The sequence below is a fragment of the Sinohyriopsis cumingii genome, chromosome 4, assembly GCF_028554795.1.
Source record: "Sinohyriopsis cumingii isolate HCF-2022 chromosome 4, ASM2855479v2, whole genome shotgun sequence".
Lineage (NCBI taxonomy): Eukaryota > Metazoa > Mollusca > Bivalvia > Unionida > Unionidae > Sinohyriopsis > Sinohyriopsis cumingii.
This window is the reverse complement of record NC_142964.1, coordinates 225,388-248,832: the sequence shown is the minus strand read 5'-3', so window position 1 is coordinate 248,832 and position 23,445 is coordinate 225,388. Positions and strand designations below refer to the sequence as shown.

The following is a 23,445-nucleotide window of genomic DNA, read 5'->3' as shown; positions in this document are numbered from 1 at the left end:
TATTTTGAGGCTTGGACCCAAGAAGTATGCACGAGAGTTGTGATCCTTCCTTTCAACATCCAAAGAAAAAAGTCACTTTTCAACCTCTGTTAGTGACAGTACCAGAAGAAGAACTCGTCACTCAGGACAGGACTGTCGTGGACATTCCTGAAAGACCCTTTCGAGAGGACACTTGTGTGACCTTAACGCCTATAGAACTAGTCAGAACATTACCCAAAACATGTTGTACAGACACTTGTGTTTATTCCATGTTGATGGTTTTCATGTGTCTTTTATCGTTGTACTTAAGCCTTTGGATTTTATGTATTTTTGTCTTTCGTGTTCATGTTTAAAACATTCAATAAACGTGTTGTGAAAAAAAGAATATAAACTCTTGTCTTGTCTGTTTTCGTGTCACAAGTGACATTCCTGACACTATGGCTACCTCTGCTGTCTCTGCTCCCTCTTCCTCTACTGTCTCTGCTCCCTCTTCCTCTACTGTCAAAGTCATCGACGAACACTTAGATCGTGCCAGTTGGGAGGCTTTGTATCTTCGCCTCCCTTTAACATGTTCATTGCTGGACCTAGCGGTTCAGGCAAAACTGATTTCGTCAAACGTTTGATCGAACATAAACATCATTTGATCGATCGACCACCTCATCGTATCGTGTGGTGTTACAAAGATTGGCAATCGGCGTACAACCTCTTGCGAGAAAGTCAAGGCGATTCCATCGTGTTTGTGGAAGGCATTCCTAAAGAAGAATCGTCTCTGACTCCTGTCAAACCCATTTGGTCATTTTCGACGACATATTTGGAGAAGACGAAGAAGAAATTAAACTGTGGTTCACGCGCAAAGGGCATCATCGTAATGCCAGTGTCGTTTACATCACCCAAAATTTGTTTCAACAAAGTAAAGCCCATCGCACCATCAGTCTCAATGAGCATTACGTGGTCTTGTTTAAAAGCCCTCGAGATAAATCGCAAGTGCAAGTCTTAGCTAAACAATTACGAACGCCTTGGCTGACTCAGTCGTACGACGATGCCACTCAAACTCCACACGCCTATTTACTCGTCGATTTGAAACCTACTACCCCTGATGATTTGCGATTTCGTACCCACTTGTTTCACCACTGGTGCCAAGACGGAGGGCCTGTCCTGTACAAGTCTCCGTCCTAGACTTAACCCCACCAAAACAAAATCTATAAAAACCTCAGACACTTTTCGTCTGTCTCACACACCGTCAACATGACGTCCCTTCAGTGGCATCTTCCCTTCAAATTGATTCGTGCCTTGTATGGCATCAGTCGAGGAAAAAATCCACAAATACGGGCTTGTGTCTTAGAAGCTAGTCTCAAAGAAGTCTTACGATGGTTCACGGTGACAGCACGTCAATTACTGCAAGGTATCATTCAGATTCCTCATCAAACCAAACGCTTTTTTGATCGAAACAAAGTCGCTTTGACCCAACTAGCCGATCCCCGCATCGATACTCAAACCGAAAAACAAATCATTTTGAAACCTGGAGGGAGCGGTACTCTAGGAGGGGTCATTATTCGCTCTCTCGTAAGATGGGATCCTAATGCTCCCAAAGTTCTCCCCAAGAAAAAAGTCTAACGAAAGTCCAAGAAGAAGAAAAAGAGCTACGGTGTCAAGACCAGGTCCCCAAGGAGACCCGTGTCTCCAAGAACTTTTCCAGTGGCGGGACCCTCCTCTTACCAGTCACCACCCCGGAAAAAGAAAAGTCCCCAGAAAAAGAAGCAGAGAAAAAGTCCACAGAAAAAGCAAAGCCTACATGAAACTAGTCGCAAGAGAGGCACTTCGGCCAGGACGCAACCTTACACTCGCAAACCACGACCTGCAACGACGGTGACCGCGTCTCCGGTAGCCTCAGGTTCATTCACTTCTCCGTTGATGACACCACGAACTGAAAAGTACTTGGAGACGTTGATCACACCAAGAACTTCTCCGTTGATGACCCCAAGAACTTCTCAAGTGGCAAGACCCTCCAATTTAGTGGCAGTGGCCGCTGCTCGCAAAGTACCTGCTCCCAAAATCAAAGTCCAAGAAAGATCGGGCATGTTACAAAGTTTACTGGATTTGTCCAAGCAAGAACTGGATCGATTTAGTCCGTTACGTACCCCTGCACGACGTGTCATGCCTGTCCTCAAGTTAATACGACGTAAAGACAATCAGTGGCGACGCGTTCCAGTATAAAAAAGGTGTGTGATCGAGTAGGGCTATCAGTGTTTTGGTGCTCCTGAAGATGTCACCTTCCATGAAACATCCCTCTTCTAAACATCCCCAAGGTAAGAAAAGGAAAGGACTGCCTCCTCGTTTAGTCAAACATGGGGACATGGTATCTGTCCTGTCCAAAGCTTCTCCACCCCTACGAAAAAAACTTATTCAAACAGATACCGTGTGCGAATGTTGTTTGAACGTGTTAAAAGGCACGATCCCTTTGTCCAAATACCGGAAACAATGCTTAAGCAAACATCGTCACGTTCTTCGCCAAATGGTTCAAAAGAAAATTCCCCTTCGTCAAAAGAAGAAGATGTTGGTCCAACGTGGAGGAATTTTACCCCTCTTCTTAGGCCCATTGCTGAAAGGAGTCTTGGGAACAATGTTGGGAGGACTGGTGGGAGCAAGATAAAAAGGCTCTCTGAAGTCCCAAGATCTCAGAATCGACCCCTGACATCCCATGGAAGGACGAAAACTAGCTTTAGTGCCTTACAAACGATGGATGGAATACCATCGTTGGCAAGAACAACGGACCCCGCATTTACCTCCCAATCCCAATTTGAGCGAGATGTTCCAGTTACAACACGAATTGCAGTCCTTGATGGATCGCCAAGATTTGTCCGAAACAGAAAAATCGCAAAAGTACGGTCAACTCTTGCAATGACTGCAACTCTTTCACCAGAAAGCTTTAGACGAAACAGCTCTTCCCACTCTGAAAGATGTTAAGACCTTGATGAAAAATCCATCCACCACACCATTACCACCACCACCACTACAACCATCCCCAGGGGTCACCAGAGACGCTACCCCACGAAGGCCTGAGGAAGAAGAGATACGAGAAGTGTTTCAAACACCGTCAGCAGCTCCCATGTCTAGGAAGATTGCAGCATCCTTGTTGACACCGTCCCCCACACACCAACGAGAAGAAATGAAAGCTTGGGTTAAAATGATGTTGTCCACTCCTCCTTCGACAGAAGTGAAAAAGAAAGAAGGGAAACCAGAAGTGAAAAAAGAAAAGAAGACCAAAGCCATTCCATTGCCACCTCCACCACTACCTTCGACTTCTACTCCCGTAGCCCATCGGACACGTAAATCCGTTTCCAAATCACCCTTTCGTCCCACCCAAAGTAGCATCCTCGAAGAGTAGGTGCCTTATTACGAAACAAAAAAATGGAAAAAGTGTTAGCCAGCATTTACTACGATCCCTCCCATCCTGCAGGTTACGCAGAAGTTCAAAAATTGTATCGTGCTGCCAAAACGCGATTGAAAAGTCTCCGTTTACCTCAAGTGCAACGATGGTTACAAGAACAAGCTACCTACACTTTACACAAACCCATTCGACGCAAGTTTGCCAGAAGTCGCACCCGAGTGGAAGGCATCGATCATCAATGGCAAGCCGATTTAGCCGATGTCTCTCATTTAGCCATCTACAATCGTGGCTACAAATATTTGTTTTGTGTCATCGACGTCTTTTCCAAATTTGCCTGGGTCGTACCCTTGACTTCCAAATCGAGCAGTGAGTTAGTGCGAGCTCTGCAACGGGTGTTGAAACAAAGCGGTCGTCACCCTCTTCCATGGCAAGCGGACAAAGGTACTGAATTTCTGAACCAAGCTTTCCAAAAAGAATTAAAGAAACGTGACATTCATTTTTTTACCACCGATAATCCTAAAACCAAAGCCAGCATCGTGGAACGTTTTCAACGTATCTTGAAAGAACGCATCTGGAAATATTTTACGCATCACCACACTCTGAAGTACATCGATATATTACCGCACCTGGTCATCCTGCCGTCTATAAATTAGAAGACATGAACGGAGAAGTGCTCAAAGGAACGTTTTATTTGCCCGATTACAACGTGTCACCAAAAAAGAAGACGACGTGTACGACATCGAAAACATTCTCGAACGCAGAACCCGTAAAGAGGACAAACGACTTGTCAAAGAAGTCAAAGTACGTTAAAAAGGATATCCACCCAGTTTTGATTCTTGGATCGACGCTTCGCAAGTCATCGACTATAAAAAGAAGTGACCATCATGCCTTTTCACACAGACGCAGCTACGGCGACCACTCCTTCACTCAGTTTTCCTCTGCAACATTTACAAAAACAACCCTTGTGGGTGTGGTGTGGAGAACGTGTGCCTAAAACGCAAATTGTCTTTTTCTGCCAAATCTTCGTGGTGTATTGTGTCATCGGGGCAGCCATTGCCAATTTGAGTTTGCAACAAGGAGACAAACAATTGTGGACATTTTATTGAGCAGTTGCATCGGTTACCTGCTTCCTAATCCCTCCCTGAAATTCTCTTCGAACGGGAACAAAGGGAACCTTGTGTCCAGTGCCAGTGCCAGTCACCACTCCAACAACAACAACAACAACAATCCCATTTTGAGCAGAAACACCCCTCTGACGTCCAGTAACCCCTCGGACAGCCACAGAACTCTGGAATTATGAGTCACCTAAAACCAATTTTACTTAACCTTACCCAGTGACAGTTCCTTGGAGGTGTTTCCCAACAACAAGTTGTGCTGTTACACGGCCAAATTACCTCAGGCCATCCAATTAGATCACGAAGCCCGTTGGGAAGTGGCTTTGGTAGAAATTATTCACACGACCCAAGTCTTCAATGTCCTTCCCAATCAAAATTTTTTGAGGTGGAAGTTCATGACGAACAATTGCAACAGTACTTGGATACCCATGTCAAATATGACAAGAAAACCCCTGGCACAAAAAATCAAAAGTGGACCACCTATCACTTGTTCATTCCCCCAGGCTATTATTTTAGTGGTCAACATTTGGTCAGCACCATAGCCTCCAGGTTTAATGTCGTGTTTCTGAAAGCTTTGGAGAGTGTCAAAAAAGTGTCACCCTGGAGTACCATAAAGTAGCTCGTCGCTTCCTAATGAAATTTCTTGGGGGGGGGGGTAAAGTGTTGTCCGTTTTATTTTGTCCTGAATTGTTTGATATGTTGGGCGGAGACATGGACATGAGAATGGTCATGATCAACAAAAACGAATTACAGTCATTTCCGACAATGATTCTTTTGCCAAGTTCTTTCGTTCCCTGGTAGAATTAAACCAAGGACTGAATTTGATCTTTGGGTACTCCGATGTGGTGGAGTATAACGTGGTGGGACACACCTCCGTACCGTTACTGCGTGTCATTCCTTTCAAAGTGGATTCTGCCACGAATGCTGACGAGGAAGGTGGAAACACTTATCACGTACACCGCGAATTTGTACATCCTCATTATTTACCCGTCATCAAGTCGTATTTGGACACGGTCAACATTGCTCTAAAAGGAGATCTGGGACAAATTATTCCATTCACCAAAGGAAAAGTCACGGTGAAACTCCATTTTCGAAAACGGTTCTCTAACGACTCTTAAGTCATGTATCCAGTGTACCGAGGCGTTGCTCGACAGCGAGGACACGGTTTAGGAGATATGCTAAAATCAGCCTTTCGTTCGGTGGCCCCCATGTTGAAACCGATGGTGACACGCGGATTGCACGCCTTGAAAGATGCCGCACTGACGCAAAGCAAAGAATTTCTCCAAAATGTCATCATCGACAAACAAAACCCTAAAGAAGCCTTCTTGAGGGCAGGCAAAAATGTCTTGTTGCAAACGGGTAAAGACCTTTTGGGCCGACGAGAAACACCTATAAATGCCCTGAACGCTACGGAGTCAGGCATTCCTACTTCCCTGACACCACAGCAATTACAAGGTAGAAAAAGACGACGAAGAAAACACCCTTTCACCAGACTTCACACTTCTAAAGCTAGAAAGGCAATGAAAAGAAGAACCGTTCGAGACTTAGACGTTTTCGATTATTGAGAAATAGAAAAAAATGATGCACCGAGAGTCTTGCGCCTGTTCCAAGTCGGAACTGGATCTGTTTGCCATGCCCCCCACCATGATGACCATGCAAGAATCCCAATGGGTGGAATTTCATCCCGTCTCCTCTTTGACGGATTCAGCTCCCATCGAGTTTGAAATCAAAGGACAACCCGAAGATTGCATCGATCTGAATAGCAGTTACCTGTACTTGAAAGTCAAAGTAACCGAAGCGGACAACGGTCCTATAGACAACGATGATGTAGTAGCTCCCGTCAATAATTTCACGCATTTCTTGTTCAGCGAAGTGGACTTGTACTTGAATAACAAACTGGTCAGCAGCAGCATGGATACTTACCCTTACCGAGCGTACCTGGAAAATCTCTTGACGTACGGAAAAGAAGCCAAGAACACTCATCTGGATGCTTGCGTGGTATGGAAACCTGACAAAGCGACTAAGTTCAACAGCATTACAGTTGCTGGGGATGATCAAAATACAACGGGATTTGTAGAACGACGAAAGAATATTGCACTACGTCGTAGTTTAGAACTGATGGATCGTTTGCATTTGGACATGTGGCTGCAAGAGAAATATTTGCTGAACGGAGTGGATGTCCACTTGAGACTGAATCGTAGCAGTGCCGCTTTCCATTTGATGGATGCTGCTGGTTCCACTTACAAAACCAAAATCGAAGAAGCCAAACTCTACGTGCGTCGTGTGGAAGTGTTACCTAAAGTGGGAAACGACATCAGTCACACGTTGAGCAGAACAACCGCCAAGTATCCGATACGACGCGTAGAAGTGAAAACGTTCACCATTCCCACTGGACAGAGATCTATGATCGAAGATCATCTGTTCCAAGGACAGTTACCCAAGCGTTTAATCGTTGGTATCGTAAGCAATGCACCTTTCAACGGAGCCTACAATGAAAATCCTTTCCACTTTCAACCCTACAATGTGTCCAAGATTGAAGTCAGTCGCGATGGCAAGACCTTGTGTACCCGACCTTTCGAACCTAAATTTGGTGTCACGAAGAATTATTTGAGATCGTACTTGTCCCTGTACGAAGCTACCGGTCAGTTAGGAACCAACACCAGTCACGGTATTACGTACGACGATTATGCAGGAGGCTACACTTTCTGGGCTTTTGATTTCACTCCAGACCAAGGCAGCGACGAGGGACATTTCCACCCTATAAAATCGGGTCAGATTCGTGTGGAACTTCAGTTTGCTTCAAATCTAACAGAGACGGTGAACGTCCTCCAGTATGCAGAATTCGATAATACCATAGAAATTAACAGTTTGAGAGAAGTCATTCTAGACTATTAGAAGCCATGGAAGACTGTTATCCCTCTTTACCTACTGGAGAAACTTTGGACATGGAATGTGAGGAGACTGTGGAAGAAGAAGAAGAATCCCAAGACAAAGACGAAGAAGTTATCATGATGAAGTCAAGATGGCCAGAACAAGAAGCCCATTTAGTCTCCTGTTTTCCTACAGTCCTGGTAGATAAAATGAAAGAAATGATCAAGGAAGAGTGCTATGGATGTCACAACGATCATCCCAGTCAAATTCAACACGACAAATATCTAATGTTGAGTCAAGAAGAAAAATTGGACGAATATCTGGACAAAGCTTGGGGTCTCATCGAGATAGAATTCGTGTTGAATGAGTGGTATAAAGGCTTGGTTAAACATTGTTCTCCTCCATTAACGTCTCTGGAGTGTCGTCGCATCGAATCTCTCTTTGACCAGAGTAAGAAGTCGGAGCTAAACGCCTTTTACTTGTCAGACATTTTCAAGCAAAAAGTCAGGATCGAATTGATCACTTATAATTACATGTGAAGAAGAAGAAGAAGAAAAAAAACACACAAATAAATGGATACCTGGGAAGTTTATTATCTTTTGAACCACAGTTCGTCCACTGCTTCTTGGAATCCTGTCGTCTGTGCTAAAGATGAACTCCCTCATCGCAAACGTCAAGACCATCAAGCTTATGTGATCAACACAGACGACAGTCATCTCCCAGGAACCCACTGCTTAGCCGTCTACTTTCCTCAAGAAGGATGTGTGGAATATTTCGATTCCTATGGATTGCCACATTTGGAAGACGATATCATTGACTTTATGAGAAGAAATGCTCAGACCACCCGATTCAATAATGTGAAATTACAAGGCACAGATTCCTTGGTGTGTGGACAATATTGTGTGTATTTTCTGCATCATCGCAGCCTGGGCTATTCCTTAGAACATTTAGTGACTCATTTTCGTTCTTCTTCTAGAAACGATGTGAAAGTAGATCGATGGTTTTGTGACCATTATGCTTATCTTTTGTCTCAAGCTAGGAAACGTAGTGTCCATCAATGGCCTAATGACTTCCAACAGTGGAAATCACAATTTCATTTACAACGTTGTCAGCCCTGTCCAAAATAATGTGTTAGTTGAAAAAAATGTTTGTGATTTGAAAAAAATGTTTCATGTTATATCAAATGGTTATTGTTAAAAATGTTATAGTTGTTTGTTAGTGTTAAGTAATTTTGAATAAAAAATGTTGTTTTGAAGAAAAAATGCCTTTGTCTTTTGTTTTGCTATAGGAATCTTGATTCATGCTCTTTGACTTCTTACTATCTCTCTTATGACACTCATTGAACGTTCCGACTCGAAAACCGTGGAGGGATGTTTTCCTTCACGTCCGCGCTTTGACTTTAAAAACCGGGATCAGTCTCCAGTCTAACCATCCATTATCGACTTATCCTCCTACGAAGATGTGCTCCAGACTAACTAAGCTAAACGAAGCCTACGTGAATTTGCATAGGGTCAGACACAGTGTGATACCGAAGCCAGAAAAGATAGAGAATGTGAGAATGTTAAAAGTCACTGAAGACCTCATAGAAGAGCTCTTCAGAGAAGAAATTAACAGGGAGAAAGAAGAATGGACAGAGAAGTATAGACTTCAGAAACAGCAGAGAGAGCAGCAACAGCAACAACAACAGCAGCAGCAGCAGCAGCAACCTGAACCTGACAGAGGCTTTGTCGACTGTCGCATCGACACCAAAGAGTTCTTCTTCTCTTTCCGAAGAAGCAGACCTTATCCTGGGAGAAAGCCTATCGTCAGAGGAGTCCGCAATCTTAGAACCTAAAAACGATTGCCATAGCAAACAAAAAAAACAGCCCTTTTCAGGGCCACCCCAACCTCTAGAAAAGAAATAACAATCGATTGCCTATAATAAGTTAAAACATAGAAGTGCGTTTATAAGCACATGAATTATTTATCTTGCTTAGAAAGTGTGTGTGATTGTAAGAGCTCAAGTAAGTTTGTGTGAATAGTAGATTATGATAATGTTTTTTTGTTGTTTGAAGTGTGGGAATAGTAGATTTTGGTTTGATTTGACTGATTTAAGTATATGGATAGTATATTATCTTTTTAATGAAAATTTTTAAATTAGTTATGGGTAGTAAAAAAGTGAGTGAGTGTTTCTTTTAGGTCCGCGCCTTGTTTGGTCATTATCTAGGTAATATAAATTTTGTCTTGGGGATGTTTTCCTTCATGTCCGCGCTTTTCGTATAAATTGAAAATCGCTCAGCAGTCTAGCTACCCTTATTGATTGATCAACACTAGAAAATGAGCAGAAGGCTAGCGAAACTTCTTGAACTTCATGTACACCTGGAATATGCCAGGCTCATACTGAATGAGCTGGCCGCAGAGGCTATAGTGGAAGAAGGAAGGATAAAAGAGGAGGAGAGAAGAAAAAAAGAAGAGGAGGAAAAGGAGAGAGGAATGGCTGTACCACAGCCACAACAAGGAAATTTCAGAATCCCAGAGACAGAAGATTGGGATTCTGAAGCCACTCATCCCGCCTCTGCACTCCCAGCGAAAAGAGTGAACGGAGACTGGAGTAGGAGATGCGTTTGCGGTGCCAGGCCGGGGAGGTGCAGCCACTAACAGGTATCTGTGGAGTTGGGAAAAAAAACAGCACTTTTCAGGGCTACCTATACCTCTAGAAAAGAAATAACAATCGATTTGCCAATGTGTGTATGTAGAGTAGTGTGAATATAAACACTCACTCTTTTTTCCTAGTGTGTATGTATGTGTTTGTGTTTGTAAGCGCTCACGTACGTTTGTGTGAATAGTAGATTATGGTTATGTTTTTGCTGCTTGACGTGTGTGGATAGTATATAATGAGGTTAGATTATATGGCTCATGAACTTTGTGTGGATAGTAGATAATATGAGATGAGAAAAGTAGGGGATGTTTTCCTTCACGTCCGCGCGTTTTAAGTGATGATCTAGGTAATATAAGTTTTGGGTTTTAGGGGATGTTTTCCTTCACGTCCGCGCTTTTCGTATAAGAATCCACAACATTCGTCGTTCGCGCCATTCTACGGAATAAGCGAAAAGAAAATGGTAGCTGTATCTGACCTGTTCAACAACTTAAAGGAAACATACTATTGGATGATAGACAGTGAATATGTAGTGGAAAGAATTGAAAGAGAATGGAGGATAAGAAACAGTCTGGACTTTGCTAACAAACTAAAAGTAACCAGATAGAAGATAGAGGAGTTAATAGAAGAAGAAGTGAAAAAGTTGAGAGGGTTTATTAATCCTCCCTATGTCAAAATTGGAATGTTAAAAGAGGCATTGGATAATGTTGTAGAAGTAAAGTGTCTTTTGGAAGGAATGGTGAAATGGTCAGATTGGCCCTTTGTCAAAAAGGGTCTGGAAAAGCTGAAGAAAGCTGAAGAACTAATCAGAAAAGTGATGGTGGAAGAAGTAAAGAAGATAAAGAAGAAATGGAGTAAAGAAAGAATGGATAAGGAAAATTTAAAGAAAAAGGAATAGTTTGAGAGGCTCATTCAGAATTGGATAAAAGTTCAGGAAAAGTTCAGAGCTCTAGGCCATCCTGACTGGATGCCAGAAAAGGAGAAGAAGAAGAGAGGAATAGTGGCAAAAGTGAGAAGATGGTTAAAGAAATGGAAGAGTTAGAAGAAGAAGAAGAAGAAGAAGAAGAAGAAACCCAAAGGCCCTTTTCAGGGCTACTCATAGGTCTGGAAAAGACCTTGACTTTCATTGCCTACCCATTTTTTTAATTATTTTTTTTAAAAATAGAGACCCCTCCCTGTTTCAATTTTCCCATGTTCCATTTGCATAGACCCATCAGGTCGAGACCTTATTAAAATAAGGTCCCGACCCTGTTCAATTTCCCTTGTCGCCAAACAGGCCCACACTATATTCCCATGTTAATTTCCCTTGTCGCTATACAGGCCCAGGGTGCTTTTTAATGCTAATTCCCATTGTCGCCCTATCGCCCCACTTCACTACTACCGTATGATGAACTAATTATATCAATAAAAAAGGTCAGCTATTTTTATAAATATATTTGTGCTTTGAAATTCGGTAAAAGATTTATTCCAAAAAGAGGTGTATCTTCCTAATGTATTGTATTATCACCACTGTTTATGTAATTGATTAAATTTTGATTTTAATGTACGGGGGTTTGAGTTGTATCGGCTCAGATCTATATTTATTCTGCCTATAGGTTAACTCGATCCGGGCAATAACACCGAGGGCGATCATCTCCTAGATAACGAGAACCGAATAAGGCGGACACCTTGAAAGAAGGTACAATCCGCCAATCAACCCTTACCCTTTACAAAGAGTGGGGGCGTTTTACACTGTATGTATTGTGCATATTACTCTGGATATACATGCCCCCCCCCCCCCCCCACGGACAGTAATAATGTTATTGTTGAAACACATGCTGAACACCTGAATTTATTTAATATTTCACTAAATAATTTTGGCATAGTTTAATATTAGAAATTAAATCAAAAGAAGGCTGGCAAAGATTTCCAGGGACTGATAATTCAATTATGTGAAACATGTAAATCAGAAGGTGTAATGTTAATTTAGAATTTTCATTAAGTACCCTAAAACGAATGAAATACATGTAAATGTAAAACATTATTCTGTTTCATTCAAGAAGCTCGTATTCTCTTATACAGACCTTCACTTCCCACCATTTAATAGAATTAGTTTGTTACTATATGTGTAGTAGACTGGGACGGAGTGTTTGCTCCTTTGAAACGAAAGCTCCCAAAATGTATAAATTTTATGAATCGGTCATTATTCTAGATATTTGCTTAAGATTTGAAGTATCTGACCTGCATACAACCAAAGATGCAATGTATAAACATGCCTTTGTTCAGGTATATGAAAACATAAACGAAAAAGTGGGATTCTGAACACCCGAGCTATCACATATTGTAAAACGAGAACCAGACCATGAAAGTAGTGTTTTATTCGAATACTCTTCACCAGGATAGATAAGGTGCTTGACCAAAGTCTGTTCCAGATCGGATTGCATAACGTAGGAAAGCTGATATCCACTTGTATTTAGCAGAACAACTATCAAGATGGTAATGAACACTACCGAGGTAACAGAGCATACAAAAAATCAGCGATAACCTTCCAAACAAAAGTACTCTTGTTATTTGCATAAGAGTGCTGGCTGGAAATTTGAATACATTGTTTCTCCGCACGGTCTGAAGTCTCATTTTAATGGCCATTAAAAGCGCGTTTGTATGTATGTATATATGTATGTATGTATGTATGTGTGTGTGTAAAACGGTATACAAAGGCCAAGTGCCAGTGGTTCGCTCAGTCAAAGGCAGAATGCCTAAATTTGAGATTTTATATGACTTTACTGCATCAATTAATAATTATTTTAGACCTTTTATCAACAATTTTAATTGCGGAACGTAACATTTAACCGATTTAAAACAAAATATTTATAATTTCTGGGAAAACATCTGTTGCACAAAATAACGAATAAACATCAAGCCGATCCTCTCTTTTGAAAATTACATGGTAAGTGAAAAGGAAAAATATCAATTTTCTGCAGAGTTTATTTTTTTTAAAATTAAGTTCCAAGTGGTTATTTACCTTAAACACAAATAGACAATGAATTCCGTATCAAGAGGTATGGAAACGACATTAAAATTGATTCCACCGTACAAAATTAAGACATGAAAAAACTTTCGCATTACGTAATTTAAAAATAACGAGAATTTTTCCAGTGAAATAATAATCAATATCAAAGGATAGCTAAAGCAGGAATTCAAAACACAAGTTTTAAATTGAAATCCATTAGGAATAAATTATAGTTTTAATTTATATAGCTTAATAATGTGTTCACTGTGTGTTGATAGTGCGATGGATCTGTCCGATGGGTTGCTTAATCTTCAATATTCAAGTATAACAGGTATATGGCGTTACAATACGTTTACGGCGTTATTTGCGAGCATATTTATTTAAAATGATACTTTATCTCTTCATATACAGAGGATGTGATTTCTACGAAAACAAACAAACCAAGCCAGATATTATCAGTCCAATACAGTTCACGACTGAAAACAAAAATAATGTTTTAGTTGCAATCTTTTCAATGTTCAAGCAAATTTAACCCTTGCCGTATCTATTTGAAAAGATGGTTAGTTTATGATTTAGTTTCAACCTGGAATCTTTAACTTTATCTTTTAAGTCCGATGATCCTCTGTAAAATCCTCAGAAAATATAAATTAGCATCATTCCCTCATATTGTCAAACATTTTTCTCACGAGCTGGAAACAACGACAAGCACGTTTGACACGTTGCACGAGTATGAACACCCCACTGGTAAAAACGTATGCAATCTTTATTATTATCATTATTATTATTATTATTAGTGTTGACTAACGAAACTAACTTTAGGTTATTTGCAGTTACTGGAATCCTGTATATATAACATGGCATTGCTCTTGCATATTACACGGAATTGATCTTGCATATATATCACACGAGAGATTGCTCTTGCATACGAATTACATGGCATTGCCATCAGGGCCGGCACTACCATATAGGCAAACTAGGCAGCCGCCTAGGGCGTTGATTTCAGGGGGCGCATTTTTTTTTAAAAAAACTTATTGTTTATAAATTTTGAAATTGTCATTTTCCGGGGGGGGGGGCGCAAGAATCTAACCTTGTCTAGGGCGCCAGATAGTCTGGCCGGGTCTGGCACCGGCCCTGATTGCCATACTCAAAAGTCACCTTTACATTAATCGAGTGTTCAAGACGTGATAAAAGAAGAAGAAAAATAAAACAAAAATGCATTTCATTCAAATAACAATTGAAAATTTCTATATTTCTACAAAACAATGTAATGTGAGTAATAAATAACTAAGCAAATTAACGAAACTTAAAGGTAGATATTGGTTGTATTAAAGGAGACGTTTTCAGACTATTCGGAGAAATTTAGCATGATTGAAAGGGGCGGAACCATATTTGGACTGATATGCTAATTAGGATATGTTACTGTAGAGCAGACCAGTTGAAACATTCACTTTGCGTACATCGTTATTTCTATCTCGCTCAATGAATACGACATATTAGCGCAAGAGAGTACGTTTTATTTATATTCGAAAACTTTCTGTCTTCTGTGCGACTGAAGTACCTAACAGGATTTCAAGTGTTCAGTCGATACATATGATGCCACTGCAAGAGTCATCTTGTTTTGTGAGCGGCCACGAAATGGATAAGTAAAATAACATACCAGGGCATACGTGGCATGCACAATCTGATACTGACACAGCGACATTGATAAACCTCCTGAAACAATGTTGCTCATTATGTAATGTTTATTATGTAAGACTAGCAATGTCATGTCAGCAATCTCTTAATTAGCTCCTTCATAACCATTACGTACCTTCCAAGTTGAAACGTAGCACGCGAACATTTAATTCATGTCGGACTAATTCATCTCACTAATCACTGATGTCGATCGTTGTATTGTGTGAGTATGATATATGATTTTGAGACTGGTTCTGTTTCAGAATAATTGCTCATAAGCAATTTTCCTGAAGAAAAGAACCAAAGGATTGATAGTACACATATGTAGTCGAATAATACATGTGTGGACTGTTTCCATTTAAACTGTTTATATGACTTTAATCTACTGTCCTTAGCACGTGGTATATACTACTAAAGGAACTGAACAGCACTAAGGATATTTTGAAGCCCAGGACTATGTCTTTTCTGTGAATCTTTTATCGCTGCTAGCTGACTTTTTCGCCATAACTGGACTCGAATACGTGCTCATTGTATCAAAAGCTTGTTTCATTCCCATCTTTTGCCTTTCCTCAGACAGTTTTAAAATCTTTTGTTTTAGTGACTCTAAACTCTTTTCTAGCTCTCCTTTCTCTTCTTCTTGTTTAATATTTGCTTCTTGAAGCTTCTTAATTTTTTCTTTCGTTACACGAAGATTCTTGTGAGCTAAAACAACTTGCTTTTTCATCTCTTCTAAACGGATATCCTTTTCCAAGTAACTCTTCCGCATGGAAAAAATCAAGTCTGGTAATTCTTTGTCCTTGTTTGTCTCACCCATTCGGTCATAACAGCTTTCAACTGTGCTCTGAAGATCGCTCATCCTTTGCGTCAACAACGCCACTTCTTTCTCGATCTTTTCCAATGTGACACTTTCTGGGCCACAGTTCAAATCCATCTGATCACTTTCATCTAATGTGTTGAGAGGAATACAACTCATTAGCATACGGTGGAGTTTATACAACATAGGAGAAGATGATTTTACCATGTGACGGTCGTCCGCCATATGGCGGCACAGGAAATCCTCGATAGCTTTTTGTTGCGCTTGATTTAGACGAGTAGTTCTGGCCAACTCCCTCACATGGTCTTTAACTGTCCTTTTGACCTCTGGTTGTATATCGTCTAGCTTCGCTGGAATAATAAGAATGAGAACGTTAAAGTGACACACAACACCATATCCAATGTTGTAGTACAAATTCAGCCAGTGTTTTCAATGAGAGAGTGTTGTTTTTGCTTTTGCTTTTAGTTGCTCAATTTTTAGTAAGACTGCAGCAGAATTTTCCATGTATGGTATCTTTAGTTCAAGATGATAAAGTATAATCCGAATACAAGTGGATTTAACACGATCAGTTTTTTAAAAAAATGCACATCGTCTTACTATTATATTGACTCAAGTCAGCTATGAATTGGTTCATATGCCAGTTATATATTGACCCGTATGTCAATTATATATTGACTCGCATGTCAGCCATATATTGGCTTGTATTTCGGCTATATATTGATTCATCTGTGAATTATATATTGATCTGAGAAAAATAAAGTGGAATTGTACTTGATATGAAAGGACGATTCAGCTCTTTTTTGTATGAATCTAAGATGGTTCGAGTGTTTTCTTACCCAGCTGGCAACTTTGCACTCCATCATACCACATTGTAGTGATCAATCTTAGATCTCTGTCATAATTTGTGTTAATCTGGTAATGATAACAAGAAATGTATTCTTTGTCTCCTATCTAACGAGCAGAAACATCGACTGCCGACAACACTGTTGGAAAGCGAATGAGAATGTAAGTTTTCTTTCCGGCAGCTGTGGAAACAAAGTAAATGTTTGGGGTTTTGGGGAGGGAGTATATAAAGTTTACTATATCTAATGTTCAGCGTCTGACCTTGTTCAAACATCGATCGGATAGTAACGAATTTTTGAAACAAAAGTATTTTAAATAAATAAACCCTGCGGAAACACAGAGAAGTTGCCATTCTGGAATTTTAAAACTCTCGTGAAGATAACAGTATACATAATGACAATGATTTGGCAAAAGGACAAAGGAAATAGTAACTTACTTTCAGCACAATTGTTTCCTTTATACCTTTATTTCTGACCAGTGCAGATGTTCACACCTAAGCAAGGAATCAGAAATACTAAAAACTGTGTTCTTGAAAATAATATCCATTCACCATGCCAATCAAGCGATAATGCTGGGGGGGTGGGGGTAGAGTCTGCTACGGGCATAAAGATGGCCATAAAACTCGTACCATATTTGATATGAATAGGATACATGTATAAAACTCGTACCCTATTTGATATGAATAGGATAAATGGATAAAACTCGTACCATATTTGATATGAATAGATAAATGTATAAAACTCGTAGGATAAATGGATAAAACTCGTACCCTATTTGATATGAATAGGATAAATGTATAAAACTCGTAGGATAAATGTATAAAACTCGTAGGATAAATGTATAAAACTCGTACCCTATTTGATATGAATAGGATAAATGTATAAAACTCGTACCCTATTTGATATGAATAGGATAAATGTATAAAACTCGTACCCTATTTGATATGAATATGATAAATGGATAAAACCCGTACCCTATTTGATATGAATAGGATAAATGGATAAAACTCGTACCCTAATTGATATGAATAGGATAAATGTATAAAACTCGTGCCCTATTTGATATGAAAATGGTTATGTTATTTGCACGTATTAGTAAATGCAGATTACAAGATATAAGTCACTGAAATATTAATGAGTTGGAAAAGGAAAAGATGAATTCCAAAGTGTACTTAGAGAATGAACAGATGAAGACAAAGTGTACCTGGAAAAGAAACAGATGAAGACAAAGTGTACCTGGAAAATGAACAGATGAATTCCAAAGTCTACTTGGAAAATGAACAGATGAAGACAAAGTGTGCTTGGAAAAGAAACAGATGAAGACAAAGTGTACCTGGAAAAGAAACAGATGAAGACAAAGTGTGCCTGGAAAATGAACAGATGAATTCCAAAGTGTACCTGGAAAATGAACAGATGAAGACAAAGTGTACATGGAAAAGAAACAGATGAAGACAAAGTGTACCTGGAAAAGAAACAGATGAAGACAAAGTGTACCTGGAAAATGAACAGATGAATTCCAAAGTCTACTTGGAAAATGAACAGATGAAGACAAAGTGTACATGGAAAAGAAACAGATGAAGACAAAGTGTACCTGGAAAATGAACAGATGAATTCCAAAGTCTACTTGGAAAATGAACAGATGAAGACAAAGTGTACATGGAAAAGAAACAGATGAAGACAAAGTATACCTGGAAAATGAACAGATGAAGACAAAGTGTACTTGGAAAAGAAACAGATGAAGACAAAGTGTACCTGGAAAATGAACAGATGAATTCCAAAGTCTACTTGGAAAATGAACAGATGAAGACAAAGTGTGCTTGGAAAAGAAACAGATGAAGACAAAGTGTACCTGGAAAATGAACAGATGAATTCCAAAGTCTACTTGGAAAATGAACAGATGAAGACAAAGTGTACATGGAAAAGAAACAGATGAAAACAAAGTGTACCTGGAAAATGAACAGATGAATTCCAAAGTCTACTTGGAAAATGAACAGATGAAGACAAAGTGTACATGGAAAAGAAACAGATGAAGACAAAGTATACCTGGAAAATGAACAGATGAAGACAAAGTGTACTTGGAAAAGAAACAGATGAAGACAAAGTGTACCTGGAAAATGAACAGATGAATTCCAAAGTCTACTTGGAAAATGAACAGATGAAGACAAAGTGTGCTTGGAAAAGAAACAGATGAAGACAAAGTGTACCTGGAAAATGAACAGATGAATTCCAAAGTCTGCTTGGAAAATGAACAGATGAAGACAAAGTGTACAATGAAAAGAAACAGATGAAGACAAAGTGTACCTGGAAAAGAAACAGATGAAGACAAAGTGTACCTGGAAAATGAACAGATGAATTCCAAAGTCTACTTGGAAAATGAACAGATGAAGACAAAGTGTACTTGGAAAAGAAACAGATGAAGACAAAGTGTACCTGGAAAATGAACAGATGAATTCCAAAGTGTACTTGGAAAATGAACAGATGAAGACAAAGTGTGCTTGGAAAAGAAACAGATGAAGACAAAGTGTACCTGGAAAAGAAACAGATGAAGACAAAATGTGCCTGGAAAATGAACAGATGAATTCCAAAGTGTACCTGGAAAATGAACAGATGAAGACAAAGTGTACATGGAAAAGAAACAGATGAAGACAAAGTGTACCTGGAAAAGAAACAGATGAAGACAAAGTGTACCTGGAAAATGAACAGATGAATTCCAAAGTCTACTTGGAAAATGAACAGATGAAGACAAAGTGTACATGGAAAAGAAACAGATGAAGACAAAGTGTACCTGGAAAATGAACAGATGAATTCCAAAGTCTACTTGGAAAATGAACAGATGAAGACAAAGTGTACATGGAAAAGAAACAGATGAAGACAAAGTATACCTGGAAAATGAACAGATGAAGACAAAGTGTACTTGGAAAAGAAGCAGATGAAGACAAAGTGTACCTGGAAAATGAACAGATGAATTCCAAAGTCTACTTGGAAAATGAACAGATGAAGACAAAGTGTGCTTGGAAAAGAAACAGATGAAGACAAAGTGTACCTGGAAAATGAACAGATGAATTCCAAAGTCTACTTGGAAAATGAACAGATGAAGACAAAGTGTACATGGAAAAGAAACAGATGAAGACAAAGTGTACCTGGAAAATGAACAGATGAATTCCAAAGTCTTGGAAAATGAACAGATGAAGACAAAGTGTACATGGAAAAGAAACAGATGAAGACAAAGTATACCTGGAAAATGAACAGATGAATTCCAAAGTCTACTTGGAAAATGAACAGATGAAGACAAAGTGTGCTTGGAAAAGAAACAGATGAAGACAAAGTGTACCTGGAAAATGAACAGATGAATTCCAAAGTCTACTTGGAAAATGAACAGATGAAGACAAAGTGTGCTTGGAAAATGAACAGATGAATTCCAAAGTCTACTTGGAAAATGAACAGATGAAGACAAAGTGTGCTTGGAAAAGAAACAGATGAAGACAAAGTGTACTTGGAAAAGAAACAGATGAAGACAAAGTGTGCTTGGAAAATGAACAGATGAATTCCAAAGTCTACTTGGAAAATGAACAGATGAAGACAAAGTGTGCTTGGAAAAGAAACAGATGAAGACAAAGTGTACCTGGAAAATGAACAGATGAAGACAAAGTGTACTTGGAAAATGAACAGATGAAGACAAAGTCTACTTGGAAAATGAACAGATGAAGACAAAGTTTACCTGGAAAATGAACAGATGAATTCCAAAGTCTACTTGGAAAATGAACAGATGAATTCCAAAGTGTACTTGGAAAATGAACAGATGAAGACAAAGTGTGCTTGGAAAAGAAACAGATGAAGACAAAGTGTACTTGGAAAATGAACAGATGAAGACCAAAATGTACTTGGAAAAGAGAAAAGAGGACAATAGAGGAGGTGATGAAAAGGAACAGATAACCTTGAATTAGATCAACTGTTTGACCCAAACAGCAGAGGCTGGAGGGAATTCATAAGTATCTTTGGTGAATGTAGTGGTCATCATGACGAAGCTTAAGAGAGGCAGCAATTAACTGGACACCACACGGTTTTTGCCCGGTACCAATAATTGCATGGTCCCTTGTAACCTAGCGGTGAAACAAATTCGAGGCACTTACCCGCCTCCCGACTTGATATGATTTCTTGCTCACAGTCTTTGAGATTCTCAGCCACCCAGGAGTAGTCCACTACTATCACCTCCAAGAAGGCCTCAAAGGCCTTGGGTCCACGCCGCGGGAGCCACTCTAACATCTTCTGAAGCTGCCTGTCATGGCCAGCCTCGTTCTGAAAAGCACATAGACAAATATGACTGTGAGATATGTCATCATGATTCTGTGTTCTAATTAAGCAGCTTACTCTAACTAGGCATCCTACTTACTGGACAACCTATTTTAACTAGACAGTTTGCTCTAAATAGACAACCTACTCTAACTAGGCAGTATACTTTATCAAGACAACCTACTATAACTAGGCTGTATACTCTATTAAGACAACCTACTCAAACTAGACAGCCTACTCTATCAAGACAACCTACTCTAACTAGGTAGCCTATCTATCAAGGCAACCTACTCTAACTAAACAGCATACTCTATCAAGTCAACCTACTCTAACTAGGCAGCCTACTCTATCAAGGCAACCTACTCTAACTAAACAGCATACTCTATCAAGACAACCTACTCTAACTAAGCTGCCTACTCTATCAAGTCAACCTTCTCTAACTAGGCAGCCTACTCTGTCAAGACAACCTACTCTAACTAGGCTGCCTACTCTGTCAAGACAACCTACTCTAACTAGGTAGCCTACTCTTTCAAGGCAACCTGCTCTAACTAAACAGCATACTCTAACTAAGCAGCCTTTTCAAAGCTCGATCATTAAACTCCACTGAAAATAAAAGGACGGCCGAAGAATTTTTAAGAAAAGTTTCACACCGTCTATCCTTGTCTGCGAATGAAATACTCTTTAAGTTGAGGTTTTAAGATTGAATGAAAACTACATCCTTTTGACATATCGATTTTACAAAATTCAAATATAGAAAATTCGGTATTTTCCGATTTGCTTTCTGACACATTTATAAGGAGTAAGTTCTCGATTTAGTTTCCTCAGTCAGCGACTTACCAACGCACATGATGTCACTATATTTGTTAACTTTTCACCCATAAAAACAACAAGTGTCCATACATGTGACGTTGTTAGTCCATTTCGGTTATGTGATAAGATGACAGTCGCCTGAAACTGACTCGAAGTTTTGATAGGTGTTAGAAAATTTTATTCGATTTGGATTAAGTTTATTTTTATTATATTTATATTCATATTAGTATATTGCATCCCTGTGATACATATGTAGGCTGGCGACGTGAATGGCTACAGGGAATCGTATGCTTAATCGGTCTTTGGATTATAAAGACAATGTGTGATTTCTTTTGTTTCAAATTGTGAGAAATCGGCGGGAAATGTAACACTAACATTATGGGTCCGTCTGGCTGGGAATGTAACACTGTGACATTATGGGTCCTTCTGGTGGGGAATGTAACATTAAAACATTACTGATTGGCCTATCTGGCCTCAAACGGGAAATCATAAGTTAAAAATAACCATAAGTTTCACACCTTTGGGTTTTTGTGTGACATAAATGAGAATTTAACATGATGAGGCTTCTCTGGACTATAACGGGAATTTCACATGATGAGGCTTCTCTGGACTATAACGGGAATTTCACATGATGAGGCTTCTCTGGACTATAACGGGAATTTAACATGATGAGGCTTCTCTGGACTATAACGGGAATTTCACATGATGGGTTTCTCTGGGTTCTAACAGAAATGCAATGTTAAAACCATCCATAGGTTTAACGTTATGGGTATATATGGTGATAAAGGAAATCGTAATGTCATAAACGTACATAGGCTGAATATGCACTCTGATTGCCTAAGCAATTATGATGGTTGGATATATTTTACTACACCACGGTACATATGTAACTACAATATGGTACATATGTAACAACGATATATATATATATATATATATATATATATATATATATATATATATATAGAGAGAGAGAGAGAGAGAGAGAGAGAGAGAGAGAGAGAGAGAGAGAGACTGTGGTATATATCTAACTACAACACGGTATGTATTTCCATTGCCTTGAATGTTAACAAGTGTCACCTTATTACACACGGAGCTGTCTAATTATCTTTATTAAATTCGTGTGTAAAATCTTTTTTCTGTTTTAGACTAAAATTGAATGTGCTTCAGAGAAAAATGCATTTAGACAAACAAATGGATGCACAACGATTACCATTATAAGGTTCACCATTCCTTCTGTAAATATCCCTTTGTCCTGTAGAGCTTTGCACAATCTATGTTCCATAATGATGTTGTCAAAGAGGTAACGGTATCGCCGTTTGAACACCTCTCTGTGAATGTCATTCATTGTCAAGAAGTTCAGACTTTTAAGTGTCCTCATCAACTGCTACAAATTCTGGACATCCGAACAAATTAGGACTTGAAACAATGAATCTGTGCATCAAGACCGGAGATTCCCTTCGTTAAGTTTTAAAGTTCAACGTACGCCTCGAACATTCCATTTGTCCATAATTGCAAAAGGCGTATTTTCCAAGAGGAATTTAAGTTTTAATCTAAGCAGAATTTCGCCTGTCTTCTGCACACAAAAAATCTAAATTAAATGTTTCAAGATCTAATAGCAGATGATGTGTCACTATGTAACCGTAAGTCAGTCGAAAACAGCACAAAAGCTACACGTGTGTATTTAACGTTGTAGGAGTGCAAAACTAGCATATCGAATGATCTTTCCTATAATCAATGTAATACTGCATATATAGTTCATTGTTTCTGTAGTTAAATATATTCCATTTAACTAAAGTCTCCAATTACCTATTGAACAAGACGGTAGGTAATGGTTTTATCTTTGCCATTTGTCAATGGTAAATTGTATAGGTCTTAATCAAGCATGACTTTTTGACAATTAATTTACACGTTAGATTCGTACTTTTTTGGAGTAGGCAGGCACTATCGAGTTGCTCGAGTCTTGACTATTATCTTGGCTGATAACCTACCTTACGTGCAATGTATTTGCTTGTTCCGCTCTCGTATACGTAGAACC

The 23,445-nt window shown here is 39.3% G+C and overlaps 1 protein-coding gene across 1 annotated transcript; it reads right to left on the bottom strand.

Annotated features, from left to right (window-relative positions):
- Window positions 1–12,936: 12,936 nt before the first annotated feature.
- Window positions 12,937–23,057, bottom strand: LOC149800519 (uncharacterized). Its single transcript, XM_089954202.1, has 3 exons — window positions 22,621–23,057; window positions 20,438–20,603; window positions 12,937–15,815 (listed from the first exon to the last, which is right to left on the bottom strand). Exons 1-3 carry the CDS (start codon window positions 22,786–22,788, stop codon window positions 15,106–15,108), a joined length of 1,044 nt encoding a protein of 347 aa, XP_089810328.1. The 5' UTR covers window positions 22,789–23,057; the 3' UTR covers window positions 12,937–15,105.
- Between the last annotated feature and the right edge of the window lie 388 nt (window positions 23,058–23,445).